At 43.0% G+C, this 17018-nt stretch overlaps 1 protein-coding gene, 2 long non-coding RNA genes and 2 other non-coding genes across 6 annotated transcripts; 4 read left to right on the top strand and 1 right to left on the bottom strand.

The window, feature by feature from the left end:
* Positions 1-1164: 1164 nt before the first annotated feature.
* Positions 1165-11614, bottom strand: hars (histidyl-tRNA synthetase). 2 transcript variants are annotated; one of them, XM_060063930.1, is made up of 14 exons: positions 11338-11480; positions 9811-10230; positions 9615-9704; positions 9029-9148; positions 8851-8946; positions 8637-8762; positions 8177-8284; positions 7966-8064; positions 6895-6988; positions 6454-6581; positions 4051-4320; positions 3837-3947; positions 3238-3384; positions 1165-1607 (listed from the first exon to the last, which is right to left on the bottom strand). In XM_060063930.1, exons 2-14 carry the CDS (start codon positions 9916-9918, stop codon positions 1548-1550), a joined length of 1557 nt encoding a protein of 518 aa, XP_059919913.1. In that variant the 5' UTR covers positions 9919-10230; positions 11338-11480; the 3' UTR covers positions 1165-1547. The 2 variants fall into 2 exon arrangements, with proteins under 2 accessions (XP_059919913.1, XP_059919914.1); XM_060063931.1 differs by lacking the exon at positions 9811-10230 and having other exon boundaries at positions 11338-11614.
* Positions 4391-6582, top strand: LOC132466636 (uncharacterized). Its single transcript, XR_009527914.1, has 2 exons — positions 4391-5131; positions 5168-6582. It is a non-coding gene; the product is annotated as an uncharacterized LOC132466636 (long non-coding RNA).
* A 19-nt stretch (positions 11615-11633) lies between the features above and the next one.
* LOC132466635 (uncharacterized) lies at positions 11634-12588 on the top strand. Its single transcript, XR_009527913.1, has 2 exons — positions 11634-12271; positions 12308-12588. It is a non-coding gene; the product is annotated as an uncharacterized LOC132466635 (long non-coding RNA).
* Positions 12589-14955: 2367 nt separating this feature from the next.
* trnaa-ugc (transfer RNA alanine (anticodon UGC)) lies at positions 14956-15027 on the top strand. Its single transcript has one exon. It is a non-coding gene; the product is annotated as a tRNA-Ala (tRNA).
* A 1125-nt stretch (positions 15028-16152) lies between these two features.
* trnaa-ugc (transfer RNA alanine (anticodon UGC)) lies at positions 16153-16224 on the top strand. The gene has a single exon. It is a non-coding gene; the product is annotated as a tRNA-Ala (tRNA).
* The last annotated feature ends 794 nt before the right edge of the window (positions 16225-17018 follow it).

Raw genomic sequence — 17018 nt, forward strand, 5'->3', positions numbered from 1 at the left:
TTATGAAGATATTCCTGTTTTTCACCTCCCATACGACAATGTTGTTAACCCACCCACTTTTGAAAAAAAGTTTACTAAAAGTTAGCTATCCGTGCTTTTGTAGGCTTTCCTTTTTTGTGTGGCATAAGGTGACGGATTCTCTATAACATAAATGTAAATATCTCCAAACTCCCAAGTCGGGACGAGACGTTGCCAAATTCAAAGAAATGACCACATCAGCGGCTGCTGCGTATAGATAAAAAAAAATCCGAGTATTTTTTATCTTATCTTGATATCTTATTTGAACATTTATGGTGTAGAATTGTAATAGTTGATCGATTGTCGTATTGGAAATCGGCAATTCCCCTTGCTGGCCGCTGTTCGTCGCCATTTAGTCGGCGTTTGTTGCCCTCCAGGTAGCCATGGTAGTCACGTGACTGCGAAGTATGAATTTGACGTTGACTGAAACCCTGCCCTCTGGACTAAACGTATACAACTGAAGTTGTATACCATATAGGTCTTACTGAAGGCATTTAATGGTCAAAATATTATTAATATTCGAATATTAAACAAACAAACTTCGATTATGATTTTTGGGCAAAAGTCAAAGCCCTAGTGCTTGTTGGCCAACATGAATTGTATTAAAAGCCTTCTGTCAACTTAGTAGCAGGCTGTGTGCAGTATGAGGTTCAGGTTGTCCTGAAGAAGTTGGTGAAGGTGTGCAGTAAGCTCTGCACGTTTTCCACCACACAGATCTTTGACCGGGAAACCTCAATGCATTAGGCCTAAAAAAATAAAGTTTGCTTCCTGTTGGTTGTCAGTTGAGGTCATGGGTAGGTAGGGAATTTATTTTATTTTTTCCAGCGAATGATAGGTAGGTTGTTTTCATTGAAAAACGAGAAAATTCGCTCATCCTTGTACAGAATGAAGAGGTGCTGTACAAAAACGTAATTATAGTTAGCATCAATTATTATTTTTTATAAAGCTCATAAAATAATTTGGGTCGCACATAAATTGACAGGGTCGGTCGGAAACCGGAACCAAACAACATTTTTTTTTAAGGCCTTAGTTTCACTCCTAAAGGGCAGGGTCTTCAGCCATCAGAAGCTCTACTGGTGGATGGCCCACATTAGATCAACTCACAGCAACACATTTGCTTTCATTCAGGACACCAGGCACGTTTTACAGACCACTTTTTATTTTTTTACATAATTAAATGATTTTGATTGATCAGAGTTATAAGCCCATGTTAACAAGGTTCCATGACTAATATCGGCCCGTCTTGTCACTGCGATATGGTAAGCCCACTTTGTCAGTGTTTGAAAGGAGATTTGTAGACTCTTGAACTAAACTTTGGTTTACTTTAAAAAGAAATGGCTTCATTATTTAAGCACACCTGTTTGAGAATCTGGCTTCTGTAAAGGGCTACAATGAGGATTATGTATGAGCTCCTTCGGCTCATTTGGTCGATGCTCTTCTTCCTCCTGGTTGAGGACAGGAAACGTAGCGGTGTTGTATGGCCGGTGGCTTCTCGTGATGGATTAGCGGGGGGCTGTTCCGAGAGGGCTTTAAACAGGGGAGGTCCTCTTCCTGATCTCCTCTATGAGGTCCGCTCGAGAGACATCCACCTGCAGAGAGAAAGTCACGCAGAGGGAACGAAGTCATGCTCAGCAGCCAAACGCCGTCATCAGAAAGAGGCCGCACGGCTGGGTGCCACAGCGTCTACACCCTAAAGCTTCCCCTAAACCACCTTATATGGTACAAGATGTACTGAAACCCTACTAACCCCATCTAAAACTGATTATTTTCTTCTATTTATTTCTCCTGAAATCTGGCACTATAGTGGCAGACTTATTCATGAAGTATAAATAAATGCGATGGTTCAAATTTCTGATTTTTCCATCCTCCCAAAATCTGACAGAGATGGGGTGGTGAGCACGAGAATCGCAGAATGTTCCGCCTCTCATTTGATGTTTTAACTTCAGGGAGCATGAAGGGCTTTTGTGCTTGGACCTGAGGGTGCTAGACCCATAAGGTATGAATGGTGATACCGACTGAGCTTTTTTATTTATTTGCCTCGTGTGTACTGTGGAGTTGGTAAGACTGTTTTTATTGGCAGGCTAGCACCAGCGATCAAAATGATAAATAACACACTGAGCTCACTTGGAAATGTGGTCCGATGTCAAATTCCAAACTACCCCTTTAAGATGTTAAGAAATGTATGGCATAAATCAAGTGAAGGGATTTGAAGTAACAATGCACACCATTTGAAAATGTAAAATGGTTGGAAACAAATAAAGTGACGAGTTAAGGCGTAGCCCCGCCTTCTCCAGTGAACCAAAAAAGCCGTCTCCATGGCGACGGGGGATTTGACCCCCTCGGTTTCACACGGGCAAGACCGAACCAGAAGCAGCTTGGCGGTGTAAAAATGCCTATGGACAGATTCACTCCACGACCACCGAAATGGTTAGCTTTTGTGATAGCGACGCTGGTGGCTATAATCACTTGATCCGCTCGGACTCGACTCGTGGGATGGAGCGTGTGACGTCACACTCTAACTCAACGGAAGACCAACTGAAAGTATACGAAGTTAAGGGTTTATTTTTTTAACGTTTGAACGAAGGTTAACTGTTAAAAGTGACAGCAGTTTAAGTCTCACCGAATGGACGGACAGGCTTTGAAGTCCTCCAATTGACTTCCATTGTAAAAAAAACAATATTTTAAAAGTAGAATATTTTAAGTCTCCCAAGTTTCCGCGATTCCAAGCTAATATGAACATTTTAAAATCTGAATAGAGTCTGTAGGTGAACATTTTTAATGAGTAGTGTCCCAAAATGTGTAAAGAATAATAAAGAAAGAATGAAACCCAAGAAGAAGAATAGTTGAGCGCTGCATGTAGTTCTTACCTAGTAGGTACTAGGAAACTGATGCACAGTAACATTTACAACAAGCACTACGGCACTGATCATGTTCTGGTAAACAAGCAGGTGTTTCGAAATTGAGCTATTTAGTTTTTCTCTAAATCCTTTGTTGATATAATATTGCCAAGACTAAATTTACTTAAACCTTGTTTAATAAGATAGTTAATCTATAATTAAGGTATACTCAAAGTATCAGCCAATATCTCAATTAAGTTTTCAACAGCTAATGGACATTGTTCAGAATAATCTTAATTTCCGACCATAATGGAACGCAGATCAACCCTAGAGGGACTTTATGGCTATAAGTGAATTACACACACACACAACTGTCTCTCACCTCCTCTCTTGTTGCGACGGTGCGGAGTTTGACCATGCCATTCTTCAGTTCCTGCTCCCCCAAGATGGCGACTAAAGGGATGCCAGACTCCTCGCAATGCTGCAGCTGGCTCAGCAGTTTGGGATTCTTCTTGAACATCGACTCCGCCTGCGCGCGCACACACACACACACACACACACACACACACACACACACACACACACACACACACACACACACACACACACACACACACACACACACACACACACACACACACACACACACACACACACACACACACACACACACACACTTTACGGTTTACTGTTTTTGTTTACTTTTCATAGTTAGTTAAGAGTTTATTGTTTATCTTATATTATTATTATTGTTTACCGTTTACTTTTTGTTTTACTTTTTATAGTTATCTAAGAGTTTATTGTTTATCTTATATTGTATATAATTTAATATTGTGTTGTGTTTCTTTCTGTAAGCCACTGGACAATCAATTTCCTTGAGGGAGTCATCCCAAAAGGATCAATAAAGCCTAATCTAATCTAATCTATTCCAGACACACATTCATCTTAATGACACAAGCAGTCTGAACCCCCGGTGCCCACCTTGACCCCAGCGTTCCAGAGCTCCGTCACCAGCCTCAGCCTCTCCTCCAGTAGATTCTTCTGTGCCGAAGCCACCAGGACCTGGACCTCGGTGGTGCGCACCTTCTCCGCCTGGGAAAGCGGAGCGCATGGAGAGTACCGAGGTCGTCCCACAGCTAACCCTAACCACAGCGTGACTACAGCGTGACTACAGCGTGACGGTGCGGGTCCTCACCTCCGCCTTCTGCTCCAGGATGGAGAAGATCCTCTCCACGCCGATGCTGACGCCCACGCAGGGCACCGCCCGCCCCTTGGGGTCGAACATGCCCACCAGCCCGTCGTAGCGCCCGCCGCCCGCCACGCTCCCCACGCTCAGGCTCTCCTCCGCCTTGGGCGCGCCCGCCTGCGGAGGCGGCGGCGTGGCGCCCGCCAGGCCGAGCATGGCTTCGTAGATGACGCCCGTGTAGTAGTCGAGCCCCCGGGCCAGGCTCAGGTCGAACACCACCTGGACGGGGGGGGGGGGGGAGAGGGCCGCAGGCGGAGCGTTATGGGAACGCTAACGTCTAGAGCTCTGAAAATGGATTCCTCCAGAGACTAAGACACGGGGAGCTCCGAGCACCGGGTGTTTAGCAGGGGTGGGAATCTCTTGGCCCCTCACGATCCGATTCCGATTAGGAGGTCAACGATTCGATTCTGAAGCGATTATCGATGCGTCACATTTTTTTTATGTACATTTCCATGCGTGATTTTCAAAAATATATATATATATATATACATCTGGGTTTGCTACTCAGAGTTTGATAATCACTTCCTACTTTTGTGATGATCAATAAAGAGATCAACAGATGAATTAACTTATCCAATATTTCATAAGAGAGAAAGCTTTTGTCACAAATATGACTCTATGAACAATGCCATGATCAATGCAGCTTGCATTATAACACAATATGGAAGCATGCAAAAAATAGATTTCAGTTTTATTTTCTTTCTAATCTTTCTTTTCTATGTCATTAAAGGAAAAGCTGCTCTTGAATTAGAAGGAGTTCTTGTGTCTGGCTGTGAGTTTGCGCGCATGCTATGCGTAGGCTGAATCGCAATCGTGTCAAGACAAATCAGATTGGCCAATACACACTGAAGATAAATTCAATAATTTTAAAATTACAAAAATTATCCCTCTCTGGCGAACAGAAGGTTGCAGCAGGCAAAAAAAAAAAAAGGGGTTTTTAATTCAGATTATTAATTTATCTGCATCGAGACAGAATCGTTCTAGCGAGAATCGCGATGCATCGAAGAATCGATGATTTTTCCCACCCCTAGTGTTTAGTCAACAGTTCAATCGGCGCCGCTTTCAGAGCGCTTTCCACCCCAATGGATTCAATAATCGGAAACTTGGTGTACATGAACTGGATCTTGCTGATTCAAATTTGCGGCAAATTATGGCAAATTCAACATTCCTCAGAGAAGTTTATGCCAATGCTAATGATCTTTAACTGAGAAAACAGGAAGGACGGGACACTATCATGTTCAGATAACTTTAACATTTTCTATATACCCGTGCAGCTGTGAACTCATGTTTTGTAATTTATTGTATGATTTGTACTTTTAGGGTTAGGATAAGACCTATCATTTAGCGTTCACCACGAATGACTGACAAGCAGTGGCAACATAAAAATATTTTTTAACCATTCAGCGAACAAAAGTCAACAGGCTGATTATCAATTAGGGGGCCACTCAATGACAGGCAGAAGCAGACCGAAGCGTCATCAACACGCCCACTCATGTCTTTTATCAGGATGTTTTCAGGATACCAATGTCGGGATATGTCGTTCACATATACGGCCCGTCGGGAGAAGAGCGGGCTTATAGCAGGAGTAACGTGTATGTGTGAAAGCAGCTTCTTTAACTAACTAAACTAACTAGGTAACACAATGCTCTCCCAGTTCTCCATGCATTAGCATACTGCTGTTTGTTTATGTTGTAAAGCATACATTAATATTTATGCTTGTGTATGTGTTTTTTCTGTGCATGATTAATAATTTAAGAAAATAATGCGTTTAAAGAACCCCTATGATGTTTTATGTAATTGTAATGGGAAGAAAAAAAGATGATGGTACAAAATCGGTTTTAACCCGTCCCTAATTCAGAACGATTATTCATTTTACGTGTCGCAATGTGTTCAGACTGGAGAGTAGGGCTTTGACTTTTGCCCAAAAATCATATTAAAAGTTTGTTTGTTTATTAATATTAATATTCAAATATTTATTAATAATATTTTGCCCATTAAATGCCGTCAGTAAGACCTGGATTGGGCTCCGCGAGGTTTGTTTACCGGCGTTGCTATGGTTACCGGTCTTGCGTGTTCCAACGGTTTATTAGGTTTCCAATAAATCGCTGTCTAATCAATACTTCATTCACTGCCTCTTCCGTGGTCATTACAATATTATGAATAGACTGCGTCGGGTTCTCCGACGTCTCTCCCTCTTGGCCTGCCCATAACGGGTTTGAATATTAAGGGCTGCCTAATATTCGTTCGAATTTTTATTTATTTTTTGACATTCTAATTATATTAGAATAACGAAGTTCGGAGTCAAAGCTCTACTGGCGAGCAGCTGTGTTGGTGATGGCCTGTCGGTCTCACCTTGTCCGTGACCTGGAAGAGCTCCAGGTAGCTGAAGAGTTGCTTCATGTCGCTGAGCCCGGCGCAGGCCTGTTTACTCTGGGACATCTTGGGGTCCTCCAGGAGGCGTACGGCTAAGTCCATCCCCCCTACAGCCACCCAGAGCAGACTCACAAGGGTCAGTAGTGCGTGATGCGACACCAGCAGTAAGGCCTACATTAAACATCGTAGAACTTTTAAAAAGGTAAAATAGAAGGGGAAAAATACAAACAATTCTGAGGAATGGATACCAGTCCACTGTGAAGCTCTGTACCAAACTGAGCCCTACAGATTGCTTCTTCCAGTAAAAATGAATGATCTCAATGAACAATTACAACCACTAATCCGTTCTATATCCCCCCCCCTCCAAAAGGGGCAGCCGTGAGGCAACCTAAAACCACATCCAGACGGTAGATCTCTTACCCTGCATGCTCACATACTGCCCAATCATGTCGGCCGCTTCCTCGGACAAACCCTTCTCCTTCACCATCTCGTTCTTCACGTCCTCCCAACACATCTAGCAACGCACAGGACAAGGCATTCAGACACAGGCAGGGTTACAACAGCAGTGTTTCCAAGAACCAAGTCTCTCCCCCATGAGCTCAATTTTTCTCTGAATAGGCTGAGCCATAAAAGTACAGCTTGTGGAAGAAGATCTTAGACAAGGGTCCAACTGAAAACGAAAAGATGATGCAGATTTACTATAATAATCATGCCGGTGAAAAGACTGATGGAATACTCAAACCTATATGGCCTAGTGAAGACGAGCTTATGCCTTGACCTTTCACCTTTATATTCTCTGTATGTGGAGGATTCAATTATAGTGGAGTTTACTTTTTAATCCATGAGTTATAGTGTCACGATGGCTATTTGTGGATAAGAAGATTATAATAAATGTCTGTTTGAGTCTTTGGTTTCAGAAATAGTACGCAATATACTACTGCACACCGTCATGTTGTCAAAAGCCGTTGTGTGAATAAATAAAAGTTGCCTTACCGCAACAGAACTCGTATGTACAGTAAAGAAATCGCAACAATGGCATTCAATGTAAAGGAGTGGTCAACTTCAGTTGTTGACTCAGTGCTCTCCATCACCACGGAAAACGCAGATAATTATATAGATATGATTGTTGATAGTTGATACATCATTATATTAAAGCGGACAAGGGGAGGAGTTAATATAATATCCTTTTGTACTATTGACTAAGGGAGGCAGGATAGAAATTTGTATTGTTAGATTGCCGTCTACTGGGCAGAACATTTGATCGGGTCTTTGGCCTGCATGAGCCTTATACAGTGTATAAGTACAAAGAAATGCAATTTGAATGGAATTATAGAGGAAGATTGACAGCTCTAGTGTGTCCATGATGTGCTAGATTTTGCAAAGTTCATATTCATTGGCTTATCACCAACCAAGGGTGTCCCCAGAAAGAAGAGAACGGATATCTATGAAATCGCCGCATTAATAATCCAAGACGGGGAATTCAGGAATCACCTTGTCCAGTTTGTCCACCGTCGAGCAAATGGTGCGAAACTTGTCGTCGGGGACCCCGCACACTGCAAACATCCCGTCCAGGATGCGTCGGTCGTTCACCTGGATGGAAAGGAGACACTCGATGCCGTCGGTCGGGGTTGGTGACTGAATAGTGGGGTTGGTGACTGAATAGTGTCGTCATGGGGTGGGGGGGACGTGCAAGCGACCGCACCTTGATGTGGAAGTCTCCCAGGTCCAGCTCGCCGAGGATCTCGCTCACGATGCGCAGGCACTCCGCGTCGGGGATCATGGGGTCGTAGTGGCCCGCTATGTCGAAGTCCTACGGAGGCACAACATCAGTCACACGCCTGAGATGCACTCGGCTTTATAACGGAATTCTCCAAAGAGTCCGGCTCAATGCAGACACAACCCGAACCCACAGGCACACACAGCTTCCTTACTGTGAACACATGACCATGTTGTTCACCTCTAGAAACCAAGTGGAATGGGTAGGAGTAAACAATGTACGCGTTCAGTCGAAGACAGTGCCCTGCCCCCATGAATGAATACAGACGGATAAAACTCCACAGATTACGCAGGGTTAATTTCGCTGCTCGTCATGCTGGCACATTTTAGCAAACACCACTGAAGACCAAACAAACAAGTCATGGAGTTTACCGAGTGCCACTCACACACTGGTAGAACTCCCTGTAGCGGCCGCGGGTCATGGCCGGGTTGTCGCGGCGATAGACCTTTGCAATGTGGTAGCGCTTGATGTTGCTGATCTTGTTCATGGCGAGGTAACGAGCGAAGGGCACCTGAGAGGGGACATGTCAAGGACACTAGGATATTCAAAGGGAGGTGCGTTCGTTAGCACATTGACTTCATTTCGATCTCTCAGGATACGGTGAGGTCATATCTCAGGGACAGCAGCTCGCCTCCTTGGTCCTTGAGGTCGTAGATAAGCTTGGAGTCTTCTCCATACTTCCCCGTCAAGGTTTCCTGCACAGCATCCAAAGAAACCACCATTGGCCATCTGATGAAAGGCTGTACTTTTGCGTCGTGCTACCAGTGCCCATGGTACCTTGAGTTCAAAGACAGGCGTGTCGATGGTTTCAGCACCGTGACGTTTGAAGCAACTGACGATGGTGTTGAACACCTTCTCTCTGATGGCCATTTGCTTAGGGTTGTAGTCCCTTGTTCCCTGAGAGACAAGAAGTATAGGACCCATAAGAAACTTAATTAGAAAAGGCATTATGTGTTCCATACAAACAGTCTTAAAATTGATATTTGTGGGTGTGCAACACAAAATCTTTGCATTATTTTGGTTTTAAGTCACGCTATGGCTTGTGTGTTTCGGCAATGCATTCGTTTTTGGACGATGACATCTTGCCTACTTAACATCGGTCATGTCCAATTTGAACCTACTGCAATACGTTTTTGGCAGTTCACTATTCATTCACTATTTTATAGCCTAAAATGTTTTAGTAAAGCAGATACAGTGATTGTGTTCAGGGAGTGTGTGTTAAATGTTATGTAATTTAAATGTGCAAAGACATAAAATCAGAAAATGCTGTATTCAGTGAAAAATGACACCAATAAATCAAGCCAATAGAAATGTATGACATTCCTCTGTTCATTTAAACATAGTAATGTTTAAATTGTATTACCTTAGGAGTCTTGAGCACAAATTGATGTTTGACATCATCACCTCCCAGACGCAACTTGAGCTCCAACAGTTTTGCCACTTCCACATCAATCTGGAAAACCAGGAAAACCAAGGCAGGCATTTGAATTTCCTACATCTCACTCTCAGCGAATTAGGAAAAGCGAGTCGCCCCTTGAAATGGTATTCCTCCTCATTACCTGAGCGACAGTGATGCCAGAAACGGAGCGCAGCAGCCGGAACATTCCAGTTCGAAAAGCCGACAATCCAGTCAATTTTTGGATGGTGAAAGATCCCAGTGTATTCATCCCGGCAATGGTTAATTAAACGGTAATAAATATAACAAAATTGGTCGATCAATTCCCAGATTTCCGTACAGGGATGGAGGTCAAAAGAGCATCACAGGTCGAGCATTGTCCATCATTCGGTCATGGCGCCAGTCAGGATAGGAGTTTCACACAATGTTCCAGAAACGTCCAGAGCGGAGAGGAGGGAGACGATAGTTGAGGCAGGCGAGGACAGCGGCAGGCGACGCGTGGGACCCAGGCGTGTATGAAGGAGGTGGTGGTCCAAGAGGTCCGGCAGGGAGAACAGGAGAACATGTGAGAGCAACCCTAGCACTAGGTGGGGGCAGGGGGACATCACAGTGGGGGTGGAACATGAAATGCAGGGTAAATTAAGCAAGCCGCAACCCTTCCCAACAAACAGGCAGATAAACACATCTGAAATAGACTCCCGTCATTGGCAATATAGCAAGTATTTAATCATGGTGTATATAGATAGATTGATGGATCGATAGATCATAAAGATAGATGCATAGATAGAGATATAGGTGTCTATAACTATATAGATAGATGGATCAGATGGATGGATAGATAGATAGATCACATGGATTTATCATACTGATAAAGATGTCTATAAATATCTATAAACACCTGTATCTCTATCTTTATGATATAGCTATACATCTACATGATATATCTATGTATCAATCTATGTTGGATAGATCATATAGATGTATAGATAGAGATATAGAGTCTGTATATCTCTATGATCTATCTATCCATCTAATTAGTCATAGACACCTATATGATAGGTGTCTATACCTATATGCATCTTTACATCTATCAATCCAGCTATAAATATATAACAGGTTAAAATTACTTGCCATATGTGCACATTGGTGGAAACTATCGCTGAATACAAATAAAAAGATTGCACAAGTAGGTCCTACTCAGCGATTTGGAACGACTCTTTTGAAGAAGGGCTCATGTCCCATCTATTTAATATTCTATTGGCCATAAGTATTTCATCAGGACAGGAATTGACGAAGTTTGCCAATTGCATATTAGACCCTCCGCACTATTGGCCAGACACGGCCTACATGATGACTTCCATCAGCAGCTCAGATAAGACACAGCATTGTAGGCCAGACAAGTCTGACATGAAGTGCTACATCAGATAATGGGCCTTACTTTCAATTTCAATATGACTGGGCCGGTGGGGCGTCATCTTCATCAGTCATCGCAAATGTAGAAATAAAGTATATACATTTTTTTTAATAAGTAACGGTTGAGTAGATGATAAAAATGGTTATTATTTCGAATTGAAGCAGTAGATCGCACAGTGGTTAGTTAATCCCATCTTCAGTGAGATGACACTTGGTATTCTAGCAGACGGTGTCGGGTCGGCTAACAGACACGCTGAGTGGAGCCACATGTACTAACCTGATCTTTGCTCGCCTTCTCTGCCTTCAGTTTACGGACGACCTCCCCTTGGACTTTAATGGCCTCCTGAGTCTCTGCTCGGTCCGCCATGTTAATAGTGTTAATAATATGATCTCATATGATGCAACGTGAAGATCACACTACCGCACAAGCAGCCGCAAGAACCAAGTGGAAGACTTCCGGTGTCACACCGTTGTATGTCCCCACCGTGAAGTGTGACCGCGGGGGGCGCTGCTGAGCACGTTCTGCAACATGAGCGCAAAACTTGTACGGGCATGGGGTCGTTCATGTGCAGAAACATGACGACTTTTAAGCGTCACATGGTACCGCTCCGCGGGCTCGTTGTTTGAGTAACAGGGCAGTGGCCGAAGATGATGATGATGATGATGATGATGAGGGGTGGACTGGGAGAAAAATTCAGCCCTGGCATTTTCTCTCCAGACCAGCCCACTACATTATTAGCACTAGGGGTGGGACGAGACGAACAGGAAGAACCCTGTATATCCGAATAATAGCACAGTTTTTTTGTTTTTCAAGTTTGTGTTTCTTGTGCTGCTGACAAGAAAGGTGTGAAACCCGAACAGGAAGTTAACAGACATCCTGTGGTTGCTGCATCTCCACCCGCCGTATCTACTACAAAACCCTTGTTAAATATCACACATGATCCAACGCTAAATCCTCTCTTGCAGTTATTAGTCTGTGACTGTGAAAATCGTTTGGTGTAAGCCCAGCATTAGTTAAAACCAGACTCGGACAATAATAACAAAATCTCCTGACGAATAATCTAAATAGAAACATATTACAGACGGTAACAGCATTTGAGCTGAAACCAATTTGTTTTAACGGTGACTCAGTCATTATGAAACCATAACTAGAGAATTTAATTTTTTTTCTCATATACTTCTCATATTCTCATACACGTGTATGTGCACATGTATGTATACATGTGCACATACATGTATATGAGAAGGCATATCTATTCAGACCTGTAATTCGGCCTACCTGCATAACTGTTAATTATATAAAAGATATGCAAATGTTTGAAATTAAAATCAATGTGAAAATCTTCAACCAGGAAATAATCATAATCAAACCTTTTGTTTCAATCTGAGGCAAAACAAGTTGCATAATAAACTCACAAAGTCAAGAGAAGCGCGCTCTCTCTCTCTCTCTCTCTCTCTCTCTCTCTCTCTCTCTCTCTCTCTCTCTCTCTCTCTCTCTCTCTCTCTCTCTCTCTCTCTCTCTCTCTCTCTCTCTCTCTCTCTCTCTCTCTCTCTCTCTCTCTCTCTCTCTCTCTCTCTCTCATCATAGAATAACTTCTAGCAGGTGAGGAAAACCTGTTTGACAGGAGATGATGGTAGCAGAGAATATAAAGAGACATTTATGAATAACCAATTGTATATTCTATTGGCCATAAGTATTTCATCAGGACAGGAATTGACGAAGTTTGCCAATTGCATATTAGACCCTCCGCACTATTGGCCAGACACGGCCTACATGATGACTTCCATCAGCAGCTCAGATAAGACACAGCATTGTAGGCCAGACAAGTCTGACATGAAGTGCTACATCAGATAATGGGCCTTACTTTCAATTTCAATATGACTGGGCCGGTGGGGCGTCATCTTCATCAGTCATCGCAAATGTAGAAATAAAGTATATACATTTTTTTTAATAAGTAACGGTTGAGTAGATGATAAAAATGGTTATTATTTCGAATTGAAGCAGTAGATCGCACAGTGGTTAGTTAATCCCATCTTCAGTGAGATGACACTTGGTATTCTAGCAGACGGTGTCGGGTCGGCTAACAGACACGCTGAGTGGAGCCACATGTACTAACCTGATCTTTGCTCGCCTTCTCTGCCTTCAGTTTACGGACGACCTCCCCTTGGACTTTAATGGCCTCCTGAGTCTCTGCTCGGTCCGCCATGTTAATAGTGTTAATAATATGATCTCATATGATGCAACGTGAAGATCACACTACCGCACAAGCAGCCGCAAGAACCAAGTGGAAGACTTCCGGTGTCACACCGTTGTATGTCCCCACCGTGAAGTGTGACCGCGGGGGGCGCTGCTGAGCACGTTCTGCAACATGAGCGCAAAACTTGTACGGGCATGGGGTCGTTCATGTGCAGAAACATGACGACTTTTAAGCGTCACATGGTACCGGTAACTCACAAAGTCAAGAGAAGCGCGCGCTCTCGCTCTCGCTCTCGCTCTCGCTCTCTCTCTCTCTCTCTCTCTCTCTCTCTCTCTCTCTCTCTCTCTCTCTCTCTCTCTCTCTCTCTCTCTCTCTCTCTCTCTCTCTCTCTCTCTCTCTCTCTCTCTCTCTCTCTCTCTCTCATCATAGAATAACTTCTAGCAGGTGAGGAAAACCTGTTTGACAGGAGATGATGGTAGCAGAGAATATAAAGAGACATTTATGAATAACCAATTGTCATTTTATCACACATATAGTATGTTTCTTCACATAAACCTTTAAACATACACATATTGCATTCCTCTCGAAATAGTCATCACCTCAGTAAACAATAAATTAATTGAAAGATTACAATAAATTCAATGGCAAATATTGCAAATTAAACTAATTATTTCCAATAGGTTTACTTGTATTTTGTGCTAAAATTCAAAGTGTCACATCTGTATTTACAGCTCATTAGTCCATGTCAATGTTTACTGTTGCTATAGCAACAAGAGACTGCTAACGTTAGCAGCTGTTAGCTAGCTTAGCAAAATCATCTGAACAATAATAACCAATAATATCACAATTCGGCCTATTTAAACAAAATCAACCACAACTACCAACAGTCACAGCCCTTCAACTCTGGGCTAATATGTTGTCACAAGTATGCAGTTAATTAGGTCACATCACATTCAATGTAAAAACGTTTTCTACTTTGTTTTGGACATGTCTCAAAATGTAGCCTAGCTAGCCCCAGGCTAACGTTACTTAGCATATATGCCTCCACTCGCTCGTCTCCTGGCGCAGCAGCACCTGCTGGGGTGTGGACCCCGGCACCAAATAGGTCTGTCAATTTTGAACATTTAACTTCCATCTCCAGAGGCTTAAGTCGCCGTTTTTCAGCACCACCCGGGCGTTTTCAGCTCTGTACCCGCGACTCCGGCCCATGCCATGAGGTCCCGCCCACCCTGGTTTGTGTTGTGATTGACAGCACTGTCAGGGCTCTCTGAGCCAGTCAGCCCATGATTGATTGACAATGACAAACATAGACCAATAATATGCGTCGATGCTGGCAACACACTGCTAGCTCTCTGTAGCCCATTGGCCGGCCCAATTAGAGGGAATTTAGAGAGAGGAAAAAATAAAACAGAGCGGACCGGACCGGCCCACATTGGGTCAACGGCCCACCGGGACGATGCCCGGTATGCCAGATGGCCGGTCCACCCCTGATGATGATGTTTTGGGATTCTGAACAGCGTTTCACATAGTAGCCTGTAATATGAGCTGCTCGTCTGAATTTTTTAAAGTTAAATACACTGATTCATGTCTCATTCATCAGTCGACAAGCAGCAGGAAACAATCAATGATTGGTCCCGTCAAAGCCTTATTCATTCATATTTCATTTATAAAGCGTTTTTTTCTCTTATTTTTTCAGTGGGGATGTAGCTCAGTGGTAGAGCGCATGCTTTGCATGTATGAGGCCCCGGGTTCAATCCCCGGCATCTCCAGGTGATCATTTTCATTAAAAAACATTTATTGATAAAACAAACAATAAATTAACGGATTTGTTTCATGAACTTTAATTAAGTCCAAATTAATTGTCTCGCAATAAGTTTGGTTAACGGCAGATTTTAAGTTTAAGTTAACTTTATATAAATATCTACTCAAAGCAATTTACAACTATTTCAACACACTTTACAGACACATAAGATTAACGTCTATATATTTTTAGTGCACCTTTACCTTTAGGCTACTTTATCCATTGTAACAAACTTAACATAGACTATAGAACAATATCAATAATATAGGATATAAATCCAGGTGAGCTCCCGTGGTTATCCCGCGTCTCCCGATACGCGTGCGGGTTTTTCCTGGTTTCATGCGGCACTTATGTTCCTTAAGTTTATTTTGAATTACTACGCAAATACGCGTTTGACACGAATTTTCGCGTGATCGCGTCTATACAATCACTCTGTACGTAAAATGCACACGCAAAGTGCGTTTGGTGTTGACTCTCAACATCAAACTGCCCGCTCAGCTTGGAGGGAGGGAATAGCCTATATCCCTAACATTATTGGGATATTGTTGAGTGAACAATTTGTGTCATGGTCGCTCTGAAAATGTCAGGGAAAATATGCACAGCAAAACGAAAATATGAAGATGAACACAGGACATTAACAGAGTGGGAGAGTTCATATTTTTTGTTGAACGTAATGGCAAGCCATGGAAAGCCAAAGTTTTCTGAGATTGTAACGCTTGCATCGTATCTGGCTTGGAACATTGCACAAGCTAAAAAGCCTAACAATTAATGGAAGTTTGTTAAAGAATGCCTCAGTGACGTTGTTGAGATCTGGCCTCCTGAAAACGACTGGCTACAATATTGCGTCTGTCAGTTGTCAAATTTGGTGAACAAAATGTTAAACTTCAATAATTCTTAGTCAACTTATAGGCCTATAGTCCATTTATTTAAGCTGTCAACAGCATAACCATACAGCTTCGCCACATCGGCGGGAAAACACGGCACACGCAACGTACATCCATGGAATCAGCCGTTCAAAGCATGATCATTCACGTCAAAGACTTATTCCTTTATATCTCATTTATATAGCGTTTTTTTCCCAATCGATTTCAGTGGGGATGTAGCTCAGTGGTAGAGCGCATGCTTTGCATGTATGAGGCCCCGGGTTCAATCCCCGGCATCTCCAGGTGACAATTTTCATTTAAAAACATTCATTGATAAAACAAACAATAAATTCACGGATTTATGTGTGTCCGTCTGTGTGATTGTGTGTCACTCTGTTCGAACCTGAGCTTCGTTTCCCGATACGATCCTTCTCGTGAATTTCTTTGGAGCGTTCACTGTACTCACGACGTTCGTAGGATTGTAACTGTCTACTGTCACGGTGCTGAAATGGGCTCAGTAGGAGGGGGAGACGCAGGAATGTCGCAGGAAAATGGGGTTAAAAAGCGTTAAAATATCTTCCCATCAAGGCCGGTGATTTCACCTTCTTATCTCAAGTTTCCTGTGTAAAACCCAGGGGGTCAACCCCCGGTCGTCACGGCGCGGGCTTTCTTGGTTCACTGGAGAAGACGGGGCTGCGCACGGAGTCTAGACCACTTTAGAATAATTTATGTTATTGCATAGGTCTACTCCCGAATGTTTTAATTTTTTCATGAATGAAGACACCCGCATGCAATAATGAGTTCACGTCTGAGTGTAGACTACAAACGCGATTAACTATGGTCAGAGATGTTCGTTACTGTCTAGACACGGTCTAATAAATAGTGAACTTCATCACAGCCACACCGAAGCGCCTACAGTATTTAATGCAAACAATCGCAACAAAAAACGCCTGCAGAAATAATCCGACACCCGCTGGTCTCAGCATGATTCATGTCTACAGTAGCCTATGTCTTCTGTCAATGATCAATATGAGGACATTTGAACCACGATGGTTGAATTAAAATCAGAGGGAGACAGCAACTGCAGCTCGAAAGC

This window comes from Gadus macrocephalus, chromosome 10 (assembly GCF_031168955.1).
Source record: "Gadus macrocephalus chromosome 10, ASM3116895v1".
NCBI classification, from domain to species: Eukaryota; Metazoa; Chordata; class Actinopteri; order Gadiformes; family Gadidae; genus Gadus; species Gadus macrocephalus.

What these genes read in the sequence shown, in the direction of transcription:
- hars (XM_060063930.1), bottom strand. Translation starts at nt 9,918, where the DNA reads ATGAATACACTGGGATCTTTCACCATCCAAAAATTGACTGGATTGTCG. An exon ending in TGGGAGACTTCCACATCAAG is followed by an intron (nt 8,065 to 8,176) that starts GTGCGGTCGCTT and finishes CTTTCCATCCAG; the next exon opens with GTGAACGACCGACGCATCCT. An exon ending in GCAGTATGTGAGCATGCAGG is followed by an intron (nt 6,582 to 6,894) that starts GTAAGAGATCTA and finishes GGGTGGCTGTAG; the next exon opens with GGGGGATGGACTTAGCCGTA.